At 54.0% G+C, this 19,083-nt stretch overlaps 2 protein-coding genes across 2 annotated transcripts in view; one reads left to right on the top strand and one right to left on the bottom strand.

Moving 5' to 3' along the window:
- Nucleotides 1-1,344: 1,344 nt before the first annotated feature.
- LOC118678963 (basic proline-rich protein-like) lies at nt 1,345-10,959 on the bottom strand. Its single transcript, XM_036355205.1, has 3 exons — nt 10,946-10,959; nt 2,905-4,457; nt 1,345-1,847 (listed from the first exon to the last, which is right to left on the bottom strand). Exons 1-2 carry the CDS (start codon nt 10,957-10,959, stop codon nt 3,020-3,022), a joined length of 1,452 nt encoding a protein of 483 aa, XP_036211098.1. The 3' UTR covers nt 1,345-1,847; nt 2,905-3,019.
- Nucleotides 3,726-19,083, top strand: part of COQ8A (coenzyme Q8A) — a 41,539-nt gene continuing 26,181 nt past the window's right edge. Inside the window, exon 1 of the mRNA XM_036354624.1 lies at nt 3,726-3,862. The gene's annotated coding sequence lies outside the window, so the exon portion shown is untranslated. The remainder of the gene's footprint in view (nt 3,863-19,083) is intronic.

Below are 19,083 nucleotides of genomic sequence, written 5' to 3'. Positions count from 1 at the left end.
TTCCTGCATGGACACTGACTGGGGATCAAACCCGAAGCCTAGGTATGTGCCCTGACCAGCAATTGAACCTGCAACCTTTTGGGACGATGCTCCCACCCAATGAGCCACCTGGCCAGGGCTCATGGTGCTTACAGCACTGCACTTTGCAGATAACTGCATTTAAAAAAAATTGAATGTTTGGGGTGTCCTTGCGTCGAGCAAATTGAAAATCTTCTGGAAAGGATTCACCATTCCAGATGCCATTAAAAACATTCACGATTCATGGGAAGAGGTCAAAATGTAAAATTTTTTTCTCCTTTCTGAATCTTCCTTATTTTAATGATCATGTATTACCTTTACCACCCAAACAAACATAAAATGGTAAAAGTTAGTCATATGAAGCTTATGAATGATGCTGGTTAAGTACATGTCATTTAGTTTTACTATCTCTTACTTGAATTTTTTTTTTTTTTAAATATATTTTATTGACTTTTCACAGAGAGGAAGGGAGAGAGATAGAGAGTTAGAAACATCGACGGGAGAGAAACATCGATCAGCCGCCTCCTGCACATCTCCCACTGGGGATGTGCCCGCAACCCAGGCACATGCCCCTGACCGGAATCGAACCTGGGACCCTTCAGTCCGCAGGCCAACGCTCCATCCACTGAGCCAAACCGGTTTCGGCTCTTACTTGAATTTTAACTGAAAACCTCAGATATCAGCTCTTGCAGCTATCATTTTTAAAACTCTATTGTTGAAAGTATTACAAATGTCCTCCTATTTCCCCCTTTGCAAAATGTCAGTATTAACAAGAGTTGGAAGAAGTTGACTCTAACCCACGTTGACGCCTCTGAGGGGTTCAAGCCTTTGGTGGAGGAAGTACTGCAGATGTGGTGGAAACAGCAAGAGAACTAGACTAGAGGTGGAGCCTGACTATGGGACTGAATTGCTTCAGTCTCATGACAAAATGGTTGAAGAGTTGCTTCTTATGGGTGAGCAAAGAAAGCGTTTCTTGAGATGGAATCCACTCCCGGTGAAGGTGCTGTGAAGGGTGGTGCAATGACAACAAAGGGCGTAGAACGTTACATCAACTTAGTTGACAAAGCAGTGGCAGTGTCTGAGGGGATTGGCCTCCGTTCTGAAAAAAGCTCTCCTGTGGGGAAATGCTAGCAAACAGCATCACATGCTACAGAGGAGTCGTTTGTGAAAGGAAGTCAACCGATGCAGCCAACTCCATTGTTGTCTTATTTTAAGAAATGTCCATGGCCACCCCAACCTTCAGCAGCCGTCAGCATGGAGGCGAGACCCTCCACCAGCAAATATTATGAGCGCTGAAGGTTCAGATGATGGGTAGCATTTTGGGCAATAAAGTATTCTTTTTTTTCTCTCGTTTATTTTATTTGACTTTTTTTACAATATACAAAATAAATCTATTACCAGATTGTAGATACAACATAATTAGCCGTTTACATGCAATAAACATTAATGTTTCAAGAAAAAGGGTTTTAAATGTTACATGCAATAAACATTAATATTCCAAGAAAACCAACTTAAATCTATATAAAAGTCTAAGCGACTGAATGACCAGAACCACCAGTCGCTATGACGTGCACTGACCACCAGGGGGCAGACGCTCAACGCAGGAGCTGCCCCCTGGTGGTCAGTGTGCTCCCACAGCAGGTGCGCCGTTCAGCTGAGACCCGTCCAGGTGGCCCACCAGCCCGAAGGCAGCCACTCCCTGCAGGTCCAATCTCGGGAGAATGGGCCAGGCACTGAGGGACCAGCCCAACAGCGCTGATTCCAACAGCGCCGCTGGCCTCCTGGAAGTCGGTCTTGGGCACCGCAGCCACTTCCCCTTCCTAGATGCTCTGCAAGGAAGAAGCAATATAAAAGCAGCTGCCAGGTGGCTCCTGAAAACAGGTGTGAATGTCAGCGGGAAGGATCTGGATCCCTGGCCGGCAAGGGTGTCCCGCCCCCCGTCCGGAGGGCTGATTGCGTCCTGGTCCCCCCCACCCCCACCCCCGCTTAGGACCCCCACCCATGCATGAATTTGTGCATAGGACCTCTAGTATAATAATATTACCCAAACTGTACTAACATAGTATAATATCACAAAAGTTGTAGGAAATATTAAAAATCTGCAAATAACAGGATTACTTCTATTATATCCTAAAATATTTTTTCCTCTGGCTCTATTTTTGTTCATCAGTTTATGTTGTTCATTATATTCCACAAGTGAGTGAGATCATGTGATATTTATCTTCCTCCAACTGGCTTATTTCACTTAGCATAATGCTCTCCAGGTCCATCCATGCTGTTGCAAATGGTAAGAGTTCCAGCAGCGTAGTATTCCATCGTGTGGATGTACCACAGTTTTCTAATCCATTCATCTGCTGATGGGCACTTAGGCTGTTTCCAGATCTTAGCTATGGTGAATTGAGCTGCTATGAACACAGGGATGCATATATCCTTTCTGATTGGTGTTCCTGGTTTCTTGGGATATATTCCTGGAAGTGGGATCACTGGGTCAAATGGGAGCTCCATTTTTAGTTTTTTGAGGAAACTCCATACTGTTAATACAGTATTCTTTAAGGCACGCAGATTGTGTTTTTAGACAATAAAGCTATTGCACACTTAGACTATAATATAGGGTAAGCACAACTTATCTCCTCTAGGAAACAAAAAATAATGCCATGACTCGCTTTGTTTTGCATGTGCTTTAGTGCAGTGGCCTGGAGCACACATCTGGGGGCTGTGCCTACATAATAAACCCCTGCCTCCCCCATTCCAGGCATCAACAGAAAAGGGCTTTTCATTTTTCTAATAATATTAAAAATAAACAAGTTTCCAAAAAGGTAAATGTTAATTCCAATAGAAAGTCTCAGGAGCAAGGGCAATCCTGTGGTTTGAATGCATTGTCCTTACTTCTCTTTTTTCCACCAGCTCCATCCACCACCTTGCACGGAGCTGCAGACCAGGCTCTGGGCACCGCCTGGGAGGAAGCTGCAGGCCGACCTGGGCTCCGACCTTAGGTCTCCGGTTAGAGGGGTGGGTTGGGGCCCGTCTCCCTGCGGAGGCGGCGCTGGCGGGCCCGCCCGGGACTGAATGGGCCGCGCGGTTCCGCTCCTGCACGTGCCGGCGGGTCCCTCCGGGAGAGGCGAGCCCAGCGGGGAGCCGCCTGCTTGGCGGGCCACCTGCTCGGAGCCCGTCCTGGGGCGCGGGCGGCAGCCCCGGCCCGCAGGCTACCCGTTTTGGGGATCGCGCCCGCCGAAAGCCAGCAGGTTAGCCCGCGGGGAAAGGACGAGGAGGCGGGGCCGGGACGCCCCGAGAGCGGGGAGGGGCGCGGGGACGCCTCCGGCGTGCAGGGTGCAGGCCTCGCCGGTCCGAGTCGCGTTCTCTGCAGCCCCGGCTCCTCCTCCCGCCGCCTCCCTTCCAGGCCCGCTCGGCGGCGGGCGAGCAGGCGGCGGCAGGAGGCGGCCCACCGCGGCCTCGTCCCGGGCCTCGCCGCCTGGAAGGGCCGGCTCTCCGGGCGCACGCGCCGCCCACCAGCCCCACATTCGGGCCCGGAGCCGGGCTTCCCGAACTGGGGGAAAGGGCAGCGGGGAGAAGAAAGAGAGGGCCCCGCGCGCTGGGAGGTCTCCCATTGGCTGCTCTCGTTCCGCCCTCGATTCTGATTGGCCGCGGGCCGAGTGCACGGATCGAGCACGCTCCTCCGCTCTGCGCGGCGTTCGGCCGGCGACGGCGGCGCAGCCAATGGGAGCAGCGCGGGGGCGGGGCTGCCCGGGGCGGTCGGCGCTGGTCTCCCGGCGCGGGCGAGCTGGTAAACACATCGGGCGCGCAGAGGCGGCGCGAAGGTGACCGCGGCCCAGCTTCCTGCCTCGGGGTAAGGATGCCGCCCGCCCGGGCGCCGCGTGCCTGCGGCCAGTGCGGGCCGCCCTGGCGTCCTCCTCCAGGGGCCGCGCGCTTTCCCTGGGGCGACTTTCACTGGCCGCGGGGGCGGGCTCGCGCCCCGGTACAGGGTGGGGGCCCGGCGGACGTCGCCCACCCCGCGCCCCCCAGCCCGCGGGCCTGCCTCCGGGAGGGGCGAGCGCGGCGGCCGGACCCGAGTGCCGGGAAGGCGCTGAGCAGGCCCCCGACCCGCTGTCCCGCGTCGCGGCTCTTTGTCTGCAGGCAGCTCCCTGCGCCCCTTCCCTCGTGGTGGGATTTCTCTTCCCTCCCGGACCCCTCGGCGCTGGTTCCGGCGGCTCTGACGCGCCTGGCTGCAGATCCGGGTCCGAGCCTTGACTCCTGACCCGAGCCAGCTGGAGGGAGGGGTCCACAGGCGGGGTTTGGGGTGACTTTGGGGAGGGGCCCTTTTTGGTCCTTTCTCCCGCTCCCTTTTGTTGGGCCCCTCCTCCTGCTGCTCGGACCCTCCGGGGCCTTGTGAGTGATTTGGGCTTAATTGCCTTTCCCTCGCCCAGGCCCGTTCTCCCAGGTGCCTGGGGGCAGGACTGGGGCCCGTCCGTCCGTCCGTCCGTCCCGTGAGAGAGGTCAGGCTCCCGGGGAGGGGGGGGGGAGCGTGTCCGCCCTCCCTGCTCGCGGGGGCCAGGCTGTGCGTGGCAGGAGGCCACAGAGCTGGGCATGCCAGCTCCCCTGTGCCAGAGGATTGCACCAGCGGCCAGCTGTCCTGCTGCGGCTGGGGGTCAGGCTGGCAGGAGGGCCCTTCTGGGAGAGGCCCAGGGGGGAGGTGGTTCGGGGAGCAGCCCCTTGTCTGTCAGGCGCTGGAGATGGCTGCAGGCTGCAGGTGGTGCAGGGCGGTTGTAGTTTTTGGCACGACCTCGGGCAACTCCGGAGAAGCGGTGGCCCGTCCCTGCGTGCCACCTAAGACGGGATCCTCCTCCCCGGACTTGACATTTCGGACCGGATGGCTGTGATGGGAGGTGACCTGTGCATTGTGGGATGAGTAGCAGGTCCCTGGCCTGTGTCTAGGAGGTATTAGGAGTCCCCGCCACACACACACACGGGCTGTGACAGCCCAGAATAGCTCGGAGCACAGCATCGCCCTCCTGGAGAACCACTGAGGTCAGACTCTAAAAGGGGCTCCTGGGACCTGCCCTGAGCAGCTGAGAGGTTTAGGAACTGGGTGGTGGCCTCTGCCCTAAACTACGTGGACGCGGCTTTATTTTATTTTATTTTTTTAAAATATATTTTTTATTGATTAAGATATTACATATGTGTCCTTATCCCCACGTTACCCCCTATTCCCCCCCCCTCATGCCCTCACCCCCCCGTTGTCCATGTCCATTGGTCAGGCCTATATGCTTGCATATAAGTCCTTTGGTTGATCTTTCCCCCACCCTCCCCTACCTTCCCTCCAAGGCCCCACAGTCCAATCAATGCCTCTCCGTCTCTGGATCAGGTGGACACGGCTTTAAAGGGGACCTCAGCCCTGCTCCTGGGAGGGCAGTGAGGGGCGGGAGGCAGAAGCCCTGGGCTGTTGCTGTGCCCGCTGCATGCATGGCAGTGGCCGGCGGGTCCCAAGTGCAACAGAAGTGGAAGACTGGTGGTTGCAGCCTTTCAGGGCTTTGCAAGACTGGAGATATGCATAAGAGATAACTGTGGGGCAGCTTTTAAATCCTGAGCAAACCAGTGGAAGCTGCCGGAATGCAGGCAGAAGGGCCGACTCAGCTCTCCACAGGCGGCTTTTCCAAGGTGATGCTCGCTCAGCCTCACTTCCTAGGAAGACGTCCCTGTGTCTTGTGATATGGGAGGGGTGCAGGGAGGAAGTGCCCGGGAACATACGTGTGGGTCTGTTTAAATGTACCACTGCCCCTCCCTGGGACAGGCCACCCGGAGTGCAGTGGTGCAGCATGGACACCTGTATAGTTTGTGCAGGTCTTTTATGGTTGATTCTTCGAAGCATCCGTGTCAGAGACAGTGAGCCCTTTCTTTTCATGCAGGGAAAGATACTGTAATTCTGAGTCTAGATTTTGCCTTCTGTCTACCAGGAAGCCAGAATTTATGCCCCAAATTTCTGAGTCCTAAATGGATGGTATGCAGAAAAAGCCGAAAAACAGGTGATGATTGTACAGGGCAGAGAAAGACATCCCAAGTGCCTACTGTAAATTTCCCTTTCTGGTTGCCCATCAGCCCTGTGGGGATGTGTTAGGATTTTCCCATAACACTCCCTGGTTAGTGAGGGGGTCTTTCTTGCCCTTTGTTGCTTGTAGAAAAGCATCTAGACAGGGAGTTCACTTCTCCTTCCTCAAAAAGACGTTTAAAAAAGTCTATTATTGGGAAGCTCCAAACTTAGCAGGATAATTTTCCGTCAGGAGCCACGGACACTGAGTCATTATCTTTGTTAGTTGAAACAAGAGCTGTGTGCAAAATTAGACAGGAATATTTAGGTAGAGAGTTGTCTTGGTCTGACAGTGTTGTCTGGAAATAGTTCCAGCATTCCCGCTAAACAGCGGCCCGGGCACTGCGAGAGCCTCGGAAGGGAGTGCGGAATGAGGTCCAGCTCTAGCAGGTGCACCTGCGGGGTGGGGGCGGGGGGTGGGGGGTGGGGTCTGCTGGTGCCGAGTGAGGTGAATCTAGGTGGGATCTGAGGGGGGCATCTCTCCACCCTTTGCAAACTCGAGTGGGCATCCATCGGCCTGTCCACCAGCATATTGTTTGAGCCCTTGACCCTTAGTTTTGAGGTCTGGGTCCCACAGAATATCGAAAGTTGGAACTAACTCTGAAATCTCTTTTTGCTCTTCATACTTGGGTGTGATTTATTTTTAGTGTGTGCATGTGTTTTCACTCAAATTGCCATTTCAGGGTATTGTAGAATCTGTTGAAATTGAGTAGTGACTGAGTTCTTGTCTCAGGAGCCATCGACTTGCATTAAAAACCAAAAAAAATCCTCCTATTCCCATCTGGGCTGGGGAAGAGGCGCAGCGTCTGGTCCAAACCTGAAAAATCCCTGTGTGCCCTCAGGGTCGGTGCCCCCACATCCTGCCCTTGAAGAAAAGCCCACTCTGAGGTGGCGGGTGGATCTGTAAACAGACCCTCCTCGTTGTTTCAGCCCTCCTATGTGTCCCTCCTCGTTGTTTCAGTCCTCCTATGTGTCCCTCCTCGTTGTTTCAGTCCTCCTATGTGTCCCTCCTCGTTGTTTCAGTCCTCCTATGTGTCCCTCCTCGTTGTTTCAGTCCTCCTGTGTGTCCCTCCTCGTTGTTTCAGTCCTCCTGTGTGTCCCTCCTCGTTGTTTCAGTCCTCCTATGTGTCCCTCCTCGTTGTTTCAGCCCTCCTATGTGTCCCTCCTCGTTGTTTCAGCCCTCCTATGTGTCCCTCCTCGTTGTTTCAGTCCTCCTATGTGTCCCTCCTCGTTGTTCAGCCCTCCTATGTGTCCCTCCTCGTTGTTTCAGCCCTCCTATGTGTCCCTCCTCGTTGTTTCAGTCCTCCTGTGTGTCCCTCCTCGTTGTTTCAGTCCTCCTGTGTGTTCCTCCTCGTTGTTTCAGTCCTCCTGTGTGTTCCTCCTCGTTGTTTCAGTCCTCCTGTGTGTCCCTCCTCGTTGTTTCAGCCCTCCTATGTGTCCCTCCTCGTTGTTTCAGCCCTCCTATGTGTCCCTCCTCGTTGTTTCAGCCCTCCTATGTGTCCCTCCTCGTTGTTTCAGTCCTCCTGTGTGTTCCTCCTCGTTGTTTCAGCCCTCCTATGTGTCCCTCCTCGTTGTTTCAGTCCTCCTATGTGTCCCTCCTCGTTGTTTCAGTCCTCCTGTGTGTCCCTCCTCGTGGCACAGATAGCGGCTGATTGTCTGCCTGAACATGGCAGTGGGAATAGAAAAGTGAGGGAGGCTTGGGTCCCTGACCTCAGGCAGTTGTAGTAAGGGGTGTGCCGATACCTAGCCCCTCGGTGTGGCGTGGACGAGGGACGCTGGGTCAGACACGTCTAACTGATGGGCACTGCAAAGGCTTCTTTTTAAAAATTATTTATTTTTATTTATTTATTCTAATCCTCACCGAAGGATATTTTTCCATTGGTTTTTAGAGAGCGTGGAAGAGAGAGGGAAAGACAGAGAGAGAGAGAGAGAGAGAGAGAGAGAGGAATATGAATGTGAGAGAAACACATCCATTGGTTGCCTCTGGTTGGGCTGGGGAGGAGCCTACAATCGAGGCACGTGCCCTTGGCCGGAGTCGAACCCAGGGCTCTGTGGGCTGCAGGCCGACACGCTATTCACTGAGCCAAACTGGCTGGGCTGCAAAGGCTTCTGGAAGGAGAAGGCGTGGTGGCTGGGCTCCTGCGGACGAGCAGGGTTTCAGCAGGAAGAGGCGGGAGTTCGGGGTGGGAGTAAGGGGCCAGTGCTTCCCAGACTCTGGTAAAGGAACAGGTTTTATTCCCCCCCCCCCCCCCCAATTTGTTGCAGATCAATGCTTTTGCGAGACGCAGGAAGACCTGCATGGCAACACTAAATGGCTGTAAAAGTTTCTAAGTGCTTATTCCTGTTACCGAGGTTGGCAATATCAGTCCAAGAGCCAGGCTGAGTAGCATTGGTCCAGGCAGCAGGCTGTTGGAACAGAGGCCGTGGGGTAGGTGAGCGCCCGGGGACGGGGCGAGTGCAGTCTGGCTGAAGGGTGGGGGTGAGGGGAGCACACGGGGGTGAAGCAGCCTGTGTGGTCCGCCCTGAGGAGTGTAGGTCAGTCTGAGCAGCATTGCTGCCAGCGGTGCTCCTGTTACATTGTATCTCAGCAGTGGGGTCAGAGGGCCTGGCATAGTGCTCCCGGTCACTTTTAGCTGTCAGTTCAGGCCAGAAAGTGTTCCTGAGCCCCTGCAACTCACTCACCAGCCCAGCTACCGCCTGGAGGGCTCTGGGAGGCAGCTCCCTGCCCTGTGCACTGTGGGCCGGGAGATAGTGTGGTTACGGGGCAGGCTGCAAGGTTTTCAGCTGTGGGAACCCAGGTGGAGTGGGTGCTGATTCTGATGGAAAAGGGCTGGGAAAGCAGCTTCCTACTGGGAGGCCTGGGAGCTGGAGCCTGAAGGGAGAGAGAGGTTTCCATGGGAGAGAAAAGCTCTAGGGCCGAGGCCCAAGCAGGGGCATTGCTGGGGGAGGGCACTGGGGCCAGCAGGTGTGTGCAGAGGGTGAAGGCAGGTCAGGGGGGACAGGGAGGGAGCCCAGGGAGGTGCTTTGTGAGAAGTGAGGGTGGCCCGAGTCCCAGGTGCGGGGTGGAGAGAGGTGGAATGCAAGGCACAGATTCAAGAGAATGTAAATCTATGCAGATAGGATTTCTAAACTGAGCTTTCTAGTCGGGAGGAGGAGCTTTTTGGGTGTGTATGGGTGGTGTTGCTACTGAAAACAGAGGTGCAGGAGGAGGAGGAGCTGGCCTGGGAAAATGATGTTAGTTTTAGATGTGTAGGGGCTGAGTGGCTGTGGGGTTCTCCTCCATCTTATTTTACTAAGATGTCATTGCATACAGCAAATTCACTCTTTCTAGTGTAAGGCTCTGTATTTTGACAAATGCATATAGTCACCTAACCGTCCCCACAGTCAAGGTGTAGAACATTCCCTCACCCCCCACATTCTCCTGGGCCCTTCATGGGTGCCTGTGGGATTCTGAGGGGTGATGTGATGTGTGCATAAGCGGGGCCTGTTCCGGAACGAATTGGTTCAGTGTTGAGATGGCCTGCTTGGCCTGAGAACGGGATGCAGCCCAGGGGACAGTGTCGGTGAGCAGGGAGGGTGGGGTCAGGACCAGCCCAGGGGACAGTGTCGGTGAGCAGGGAGGGTGGGGTCAGGACCAGCCCAGGGGACAGTGTCGGTGAGCAGGGAGGGTGGGGTCAGGACCAGCCCAGGGGACAGTGTCGGTGAGCAGGGAGGATGGGGTCAGGACCAGCCCAGGGGACAGTGTCGGTGAGCAGGAGGGTGGGGTCAGGACCAGCCCAGGGGACAGTGTCGGTGAGCAGGGAGGGATGGGGTCAGGACCACCCAGGGGACAGTGTTGGTGGCGGGAGGATGGGGTCAGGACCAGCCCAGGGGATAGTGTCGGTGAGCAGGGAGGGTGGGGTCAGGACCAGGCCTGGGGACAGTGTAGGTGAGCAGGGAGGATGGGGTCAGGACCAGCCCAGGGGACAGTGTCGGTGAGCAGGGAGGATGGGGTCAGGACCAGGCCTGGGGACAGTGTCGGTGAGCAGGGAGGATGGGGTCAGGACCAGCCCAGGGGACAGTGTCGGTGAGCAGGGAGGATGGGGTCAGGACCAGGCCTGGGGACTCTGCAGGAGGCTGAGGAGAGGAACTGGTGGAGGAATCCCAGGTGGGGGGTGAGAGTGAGTCATGGAACCGTGGGGGGTTTAGGGGAATGTGTGGGGCCACAGGAAACGCTGAGGAGGCGGTGGTGGGGTGGCCTCAGGTGTATTGAGCCATCAGGTGGCTGTTGTGAATATCACGAGGGGAGGGCTTGGGTGGGGCCAGACAGGGTGTGCTGGGGGAGAAGGAAGATGGGAAGTGCACTCTGTCCCTGGGAGAGGCTGGCCAGGATGAGGCTGGAGGGGAAGCACATTTGGTTGGGAACACTAAGAGAAGGTTGTGGGCGGGAGGTGGAGGATGCTGTGGATGGAGAGATGGAGGGCAAAAGGAAAAACAGGGAGGGGCAGGGTCCTAGTGGAGGAGGGAGGAGGGTGCCACCAGTGTGGGGAGGAGATAGGACAGGGGAGGCCAGGCTGTGGGGCGGTCTGAGATGTAGGCCAAGGGTTTGAGCGTGCTCACATCTGGTTGCCTCTGTTTTGGAGGGAAACAGGTCAGCTCTAGAGGGAGTGAGGCCTTCTGGAGTGAATGGGGCAGGGTGGGCTGGGGTGGAGCTGGAAGAGAAAGCCAGGTTGGTATCCTGCCTTCGGTGCCCTGGAGGTCCTGCGCCTGCCAGCCTCTGAGGAGCTGATAGTTGCTGGCAGGGCAGTGAATGAGAGAGTGAGTGTGAAGAGAAGGTTGTGTGAGAGGGGCCCGCCCCTCCTTGCTCACTGCCTCTGCGCCATCGCACTGGACTGGCCCAGAGGTCTGTTTCCTGAGATGCTCTGTGAGTCCCACCTCCCCACCCAGGGAAGCAGGGTCTGCCCTCCCCATTTGCCATTGTTATGGAATGTCTAGAAGGGTCAGTACTTGAATTCTTTTGAGCATTATTCTTTCTAGACGTCTGTTAAATCAACCTTCTGCACTTTAGGGATAAAGGATGGAGTCCTAACCTCTGGGAACGGGTGATCATCTAGGTCAGTGGCCTCTTGAGGAAATGAGGAAATGCAGGCCCAGAGAGGAGAACGGGTGTGCCTGAGGGCACATGTGGCTGTTGCCCAGCGTGGGCTCCGCACCCAGCCTTGCTGTCCGTCCGGCAGCCTCATCGCGCTTCTCATGTCTGAGAACTAGAGGGCTTGGCGGCCACGCTCCTGCCACCTGCTGGGCTGGACGGGAGGGCCCGGGCATGTTCACACAGAACTTTGGAGCCCAGCGCCTGGGCCAGTGTTTGTGCTCCGCCTGGCGCCTTTCTCTCTGGCGCCCATCCTGGCTCAGGAGGGTGAAGGTAGGAGTAGATTGCCCCGTGACCGCAGGTGGTTACTGTTTGACAGGTGCTGGAGCAAATATCTCATATCTTTCTGAGATTAAAAAAAAAGTGTGTGGCTCTTGCTCTCTAACGTGTTTACAGCCAACATTTGGTAAAGCAAAAGGCTGGGCACCATTTCACCGTGGGTCGGTCTGCTGTTTCCTGGTCAAGCCTGCATGGAGTTCACTGTTAAAGGACCAGGCCTGCTAGCTTCCCCCTCTCAGTCCTTACACGCAAGGAGTGGAGAGAAGTGGAAGCAGTGGAGGTACCTCAGTCTGTATGGGCACCCCCCCCCCACCTCCTAGCGCCTGAGCGGGCACCGCCAGCAGACTGGTACTGACCTGGCCCTGCTCCTATGGCAGTCACTCTTCCTCCATTCTCTCTCTTCTGCCCCACCTCGTAAAACGGGGGGCTGCTGCTGCCGCCTGTGGCTCTGCATGGAAGGGTGGGGTGTCTCAGGGTGGTGGCAGAAAGGAAGAACATTTCCCTGATGCTTGGCACCCCAGGTGTCTCTGGTTCTGGGTTCTAGGTGGGAGAGCTTGATGAGCTAGGGAGCACCCAGGATGCATACGGGCATTAAGCTCCTGGTGTGGACGAGGCACAGTGCCAGACACTGGGACGTGTGGAACTGGGAAGAGACTTCGCTCTCTCTAGGAGCCCCGTGCTCAGAGCTTTACACAGGGCCAGATGGCCTTGGAGAGCACAGCCAGGTCCAGGGCTTTTATGACTCACAATGTTCTGCAATCGGTATGGACCTGTGTGTCTCAGGGAGAGTGACTATTTATTTTAAAAAATGTTATTGACCCAGGGGCAGGTTTCTTATCTCTTAGCTGCCTGGCATCAGACAGGCAGGGATAGGCCAGCACCTGACGCTTTGGGACTTAAAGGATATTTCTTCCCCTGGCTGTTTTATCTCATCAGCAGATGGGGACAATAATACCTCAGGGTTGTTGGAGGATTAGGAGCAATATAAAGTGATAGGCACACACTTTAATAATAGTACATGGTAGTTCTTGCTATTAATACTATTGCATTCAACTGTTAAATCTGAGGTGAGCATGTTGTGGAAAATTAAGAATGCGAAAACGAATGCGATGGCATTTTCAGGGCGGAGGCTCTTACTGGGACATCGTGGGATAGCCTGGCAGGTAATAAATGCTCAGCAGTGGTTTGAATGTTGAACTGAACCTGGGAAAGAGGCTTGTAGGAGCATGAGACATATTTATACTGAAAGCCGGCAGGACTCTGTCGTCAAGAACAAGAATGTGTTTTGAGCTGACCATGGATATTCTAGCACCTAACTGCCTGGCACTTGGTTGGCAGTCAGTGCTGTTTGGGGATGGTGGTGGTGACCAAACCAAGTTATTTTAGAAAAATGATCTGGAAATTATTTCAGGATATAACCCCTCTTCCAACCCAATGATGTGCCTTTTAAAAAATAGCCACTGTATTAGTTTCCAGTTGCTGCTGTAACAAATTACCATTAGCCTGGTGGTTTAAACCACCGCAGGTTTATTATTTTACAGTTCTGTAGGTCAGAAGTCGGTAATGGGTCTCCATGGGCTAAAATCAAGGTGTCAGCGGTGCTCGTTTTTTTCTGGAGGTAGCCTGCATCCCTTCCTCTAACCTCTGCTGCTCTCATGTCTTCATCTTTTTTTAAGTATATTTTTATTGATTTCAGAGAGGAAGGGAGAAGGAGAGAGAGAGAAACATCAATGATGAGAGAGAATGATTGGTTGGGTGCCTCCTGCCCGCCCCCCACTGGGGATTGGGCCTGCAAACCAGGCCTGTGCCCTGACTGGAATGGAACCTGCGACTTTTCCGCTCGCAGGCTGACGCTCTAGCCACTGAGCCAGACCGGCCAGGGCTCTCATGTCTTCTCTGATTCTGGTCTTCCAGCCTCTCATACAGACCCTGTGATTACATTGGGCCCACGTGGATACTCTCCTCATTTCAAGATCTTTAACTTCATCCCATCTGGGCCATCCAGGGACTACAATTTCAGACCTGTGTGGGGGTCTGTGTGTGGACCAGGGCAGACAGGCCAGCTCCTGTGGCTCCCCAGGAAGTCTTCATGCCCTGCTGCAGGGGGCCCTCTGTGGGCGTAGGGTGGAGGCAGCAGTGTCCGCCCCGTGGACCTGTGCCTCTCCCTCTGACCCTGACCTCAGTTCCCCGTGCACACGCCTGGGGCTTGCCTCGCAGGGGCTCTTGTGAGGGACACAGTGAAAGTGCACCAATGAAGGGTCAGTTAGATGGTGGATGGATTTACATCTACTCAGATTCAGCCTGTGGACCCACAGTGGCATTTGTCCGTTTAGGGTGAGGCAAGACTATGGCTGTGAGCCTCCTGAAATGGCAGGAGGGAGTAGAGATGTAAAGGAAGTAGCATCTGACACCCCTCACACTCCCCAGACCTGACCCCTTCATGAGTAGCATTTAGGGGCTGCCCTGAACTGGGTGATCCAGTAAAAGGTAGTCACCAGGGAGCCTGCTCCCCTTGTCAGGCTGCAGCCTGGGGGCCTCTGGGGTTGCGCAGCTCTGTGTCTGGTGAGGTGAGCCCAGCTCCGGGGGGCAGGAGCAGAGATGTAATTGGGGATTTCAGCCTTGATGGGCTGTTCTGATACAACTCTAGTGACCTTTCCAGATTTCCTGGTACAGTTCTGGTTATATTTTTCTGTTGTCCTATAATAGAGGTCAACAAACTCCCTATAAAGGGCCACATAGTAAATATTTAAGGCTGTGTGGATTTTTTAGGTCTCTCTTGCATCTATTCAACTCTGCTGTTATAGCTAAAAAACAAACCAACAAAAACCCCCAAACAGCAATAGATAATACATGTGTAGATGAATGAGATGTAGACAGTACGTAAGTGAACAAGCAGGTTTATGTCCCAATAAATACTGATTTACAGAAACAGGCAGCAGGGCTGGACTTGACTGAGGGTCATGGTTTGATGACCCTGACCTGGAAGAACCCTAGGCATATTACATGTCTCAACTTTGCTGCAAAAAAATGTGGTCACTGCACTTGCTACATTATTCTAAACTAGGGCCCTATTTCTTTTTTGGGGGGGAGTACCCATTAATGGTTTCTGTCTTTTAACACAGGGGCCAGCATAGGACCTGCTGCCTGCCTGTGCCAAGTGGTTTTCTCACCAGTTTCTGAGAAGGGCAGTTGAGCCTCTTTCCCCGAAGTGGGGTGGCCATGTTCCATCTTCCTGGCGGCCTCCAGGGGCAGCTGTCTTCTGATGAAGTTTGGTGGCTAAACAAGGGTGTGGAGAGCATTATTTATAGCTTTCTGATCTGCCGTCTGGCCCTCGCCCATTCCTCCTGGAACAGATACTTAGGACCTGGACAGTTTCTTACAACTACACATTTGTGTGTTTGCTTGTGTTTTTTATTTTAATAACAAATATTTAAGAATATTTTATATATTTTCTATTATAAAAGTAGTACATCCTCTTTGTAGAATATTATAGAAAATATGAAGAAAGTAAAAAGGATCTATTATGACCATCACTCAGAGAAAACCACTGACTGCTTCTCACATGCTCTGTCATCCATCTCCCTCCCTCCCTCTCTCCAAAAGGAAGGCTAATACTACTTTGTCATCTGCTTTTTCTTTTTCACACGAGAATATATAATAAACTTTCTTATTTGTCAGTGAACACCTTTCATAGTGTCATCTTAAATGGCTGCCTAGCATTCTATCCTATGGATATATCACTATTCACATAATCAATCTCACACAATGTTGTGACTGACATTCCTATAACTGAATTATACCTACTTTTTATTTTGTAAGGAAATGCAGTTTGACAGATTTTGTCAGGATTCTTGGATAATTATTAGGCAGGTTGGCCTGGGAGGAGAAGGAACAAGGATTTTCTGTAGACGGGAAGGTTTGGGACATTCTGGAGGTGACTCGCGGCTGTGAGGAATGAATGACTGCAGGCCTGTTTCCCACTGTGAAGGCTTGACTCACGGCCTGGGCTAGGGCCAGCTGATGGGAAGGACAGAGGATATTCTTTCTCTCCTGGGTTCTTTCTCATGTCCCCAGTTGCCTTTGAAAATGGATAGCATATTAGGATATTTCTGAACTTGCTGACGTTGACCCCGAGGCCAGACCTTACTAGATAGAAGCCTGGAGGTGGCTGAGATATTTGAGTGCCGGCCCGGCGTGGGCTTGTCAAGGCCCAGGTGAAGGGCACATCTGCAGAGACGGGCGGGTCGGTGCGGAAGGTGAAGTCTTTCCCGTAACACATGCGTTCTTGAGTCCTTGGAGGACACTGTCAGCTGGTGTTTCCTTTTTTCTTAGTAAAAGAAAAATTTCAAGTGTGTAAAGCAACTTTCCAGTACCCATGAAAGCTAGGAATTGAGAATGTTCATGCCCAAGGTAAAAAAGATTGTTTTTGTCCTGCCGTGGTCGGCAAACTGCGGCTCACGAGCCACATGCGGCTCTTTGGCCCTTTGAGTGTGGCTCTTCCTAAGCCTTAGGCGTACCCTAATTAAGTTAATAACAATGTACCTACCTATATAGTTTAAGTTTTAAAAATTTGGCTCTCAAAAGAAATTTCAATCGTTGTACTGTTGATGTTTGGCTCTGTTGACTAATGAGCTTGCCGACCACTGGTTTAGGGCAATGGCTGGCATGAATAAATCACTCAGTGGATAGACCGTTGGCCTGTGTAGGGTCCTGGGTTTGATTTCGGTCAAGGGCACATGCCCGGGGCTGCAAGCTCGATCCCCAATAGGGGGTGTGCAGGAGGCAGTCAATCAATGATTCTCTCTCATTATTGATGTTTCTATCTTTCCCTCTCCCTTCCTCTCTGAAATCCATACAAATGTATTTATAAAAATAGATTGTTCTTGGCGGGGTTGGGGCAGAGGCCACTTGGGAACCCCTACCTGAGGGCCTCCTGAAGATCTTTAAACAGTCCTTGCTGAGGAATGCTGGAAGGGACCGTCTCCAGAGCCCTTGGTGCCTGGCTCTGTGGGTCATTGTCTTTAAGCTCATTCATTTTTATGTCTGTTTTCAGTTTCTTGAAGGGAAATGGGAAAGGAAGGAGTAGGTGGACGGTTTGCCCTTAAGGGTAAAGCCAGCCTTCTGGGAGGAGTTACCTGGGAGAAACGCTTAGGAAAGGGTCTCTGTAGATGTGCTGCCTGGCCCCTGTGTGGGCCGCCTGTGCTCCCTCCCCCCTCTTCCTCCAGAGCCTGGTTCTCAAGGTAAGTTCCCAGGACCGTCTGCTGCAGCTGCACCTGGGACTTCATTAGCAATGCAGATTTTCAGGCCCTGCCCTAGACCTGTAGGACCAGAAACGGGTGTGGGAGTGGGGGTGAGGGTAGGGGAAGGAGTGGGGGCAGCAGCCTGTGCTTTAACCAGTCCTCTGGGTGATTCTGATGCTCACTAAAGTGTGAGAACCTGCCTCAGACCAGGCTCCTAGGAGGCCTTTAATTTCCTATGTAGATTAAGAGCTGCAAGCAGGCAGAGCCAGCCCCGGAATTGGCAAGGCTCTCTAAACCCGAGACCAGCTGAGCTCACTTAACAACGTGTGTTACTCCTGCTGCTCTGTGGCTAGCCTAGTACTAGGGTAGGTGCTGGAGATACAGAGTCGGAAAGACGGGTGTGGCCCCTGCCCTCTCTGCTGACAGCCCCCGTGGAGAAAGACAGTTACACAGGCAGATTGTGACATGGTCCCTGCAGGATGGAGTAAGAACGGTGCTGTGGGGCACGTGGACGGGGTTTGGGAGTGGGGCGTGTTGGGGAGGGCTTCCCAGAGAGGTGATGTTTGAGTTGAGACGCGGTGAGGGGGAAAGCCGGTGTGTTCCTGTGCAGAGGCCTGCGGGGAATCGGGTTGGCCCGCCTAGAGCACACTCAGTGGAGCACATGTGCAAGGTGAGGCGGGGAGGCAGGCTGGGCTCGTCACGGAGGCTACTCCAGCCTCGTTGGAAGCTGGGAGAGGTCCAGAAGCCTGGGGTGGATTGATAGTATTTTCCTCTTAAAGTGGGGAGTGGGGAGAAGGGGGCAGAGAGACCACTTAGGGGGATGCTGCAGTTGCCCAGGTGAGAACATTCAGGTAGAATAGGGGAGGGCAGGAGGGTTGGCGAGGAGTGGGTGGTGGCCTGCCTCATGGCTCAGGGTAGCGAGCCTTGGGAAGGGAGGGGTGGGGGTGGTGAGGTCAGTTTTGAATAGGCTGAGCTTGATGCCCATCGGACATTGTGGCGACGTGCATGCCGCTGACGCCTGGACAGAGCCCTCACAGGAGAAAGCTTTTCAGTGAGCTTCACAGGCTCCCCAAGACAACGGCTTTCTGTGCAGCTTGCTTTTGGGTTCTTCTATCAGACACCCCAAGGGCATGGGAGCACTCAGGGTCAAAAGAGACCAGAGGAGGGTGTGCTGGCTTTAGAGGTACAAATGCCTTGGCTTTGCTTGGTCGGGAGCTGGTCTGCCACGCTACGCCTGTGGTCACGGAGGGGGTTGAACTGTGGCTTAGTACATTCACACCATTCCTGGCTTGCTGTCACCTGTAAGAAGAGACAAGTGACAGATGGTGAGTTCTGGCTGTGAAAGGGGGACTTGGGGTGTGTATGGAACCCTCCCCTGAAGTAAGCTTCCCCATGTGGGTACTGAGTGGAAAAATAGACGATGCCTTCCCCTGCTCTATGCCTGTCGGGATTGCCTGTTATATTTACTTTGTAAAAGGAACACGACTCATTTTTCTGCCGCTGCATGTGACCGTATCTGGCCAGGTCGGCAGCACTTTGAGTCTGTTCTCCAACATGAAGGAGACAGTAAGCCTCTGGGGAAGGTTGGAGAGAAAGTTCAGCAGGAGAACTTCCTCTGAGCCTGAGGACTCCCCTGCCAGGGGACTGCCTGTGCGTCTTCCTCAGTCCCCATCCCTGGCGAGTGGTGAGCTGCATGCATTCCAGTTCGTTCTTTCTGTAGGCAGCACCTTTGTTCACTTCCTCTGTAGCACTTCAGTCCATTAGGAACAGAAACGGCCTGGCCAGGCACCCAGAGTGCTCTCCGCCTGAAAGACAAGAGACGAGGGACACGCTTAGTGCCAGCAGCAGGGGCGGAGCTGGGCCCTGTGTCCAGCTGCTAGTGCGGTCTTCCCACTGGTCAGCCACCCGATCCTGGCACGAGAGCCTCAGCTGGCCCCTGGCTGTCTCCCTGGTGTCTGAGCTCATTACAGATGTGCCTCCTGCCACCACAGCTGTGAGCGCCCCCGGGCCAAGGGCAGGTTCATGCGGACCTGCACAGACTGGCCCAGAGCACCAGGAGGAGACGCAGGGAACGAACATGTGTTCAGTAAATGACTAAAGGACTGTTCTGGTGCTGGTACCGTGTGGCATTTCCCAGTGTGAGTACCATCCTCCACCCCCACCACTCTGTAGGCGCAGAGCCTGAGCACTCCAGGCCTCTGTTACTCCCAGGCCCGGCCTGAAAACCGATGGAAAGATCAGCAGGATCCAGCGGGTGGGGCGAGGCCCTAGTCCAGTGATGGCGAACCTGTGACACGCGTCTCAGAGGTGACACACGAACTCATGTTTTTGGCTGATTT

This window comes from Myotis myotis, unplaced genomic scaffold (assembly GCF_014108235.1).
Source record: "Myotis myotis isolate mMyoMyo1 unplaced genomic scaffold, mMyoMyo1.p scaffold_m19_p_21, whole genome shotgun sequence".
Taxonomy (NCBI): domain Eukaryota; kingdom Metazoa; phylum Chordata; class Mammalia; order Chiroptera; family Vespertilionidae; genus Myotis; species Myotis myotis.
The sequence above is the reverse complement of the archived record's forward strand: the minus strand, read 5'-3'. Positions and strand labels throughout refer to the sequence as shown.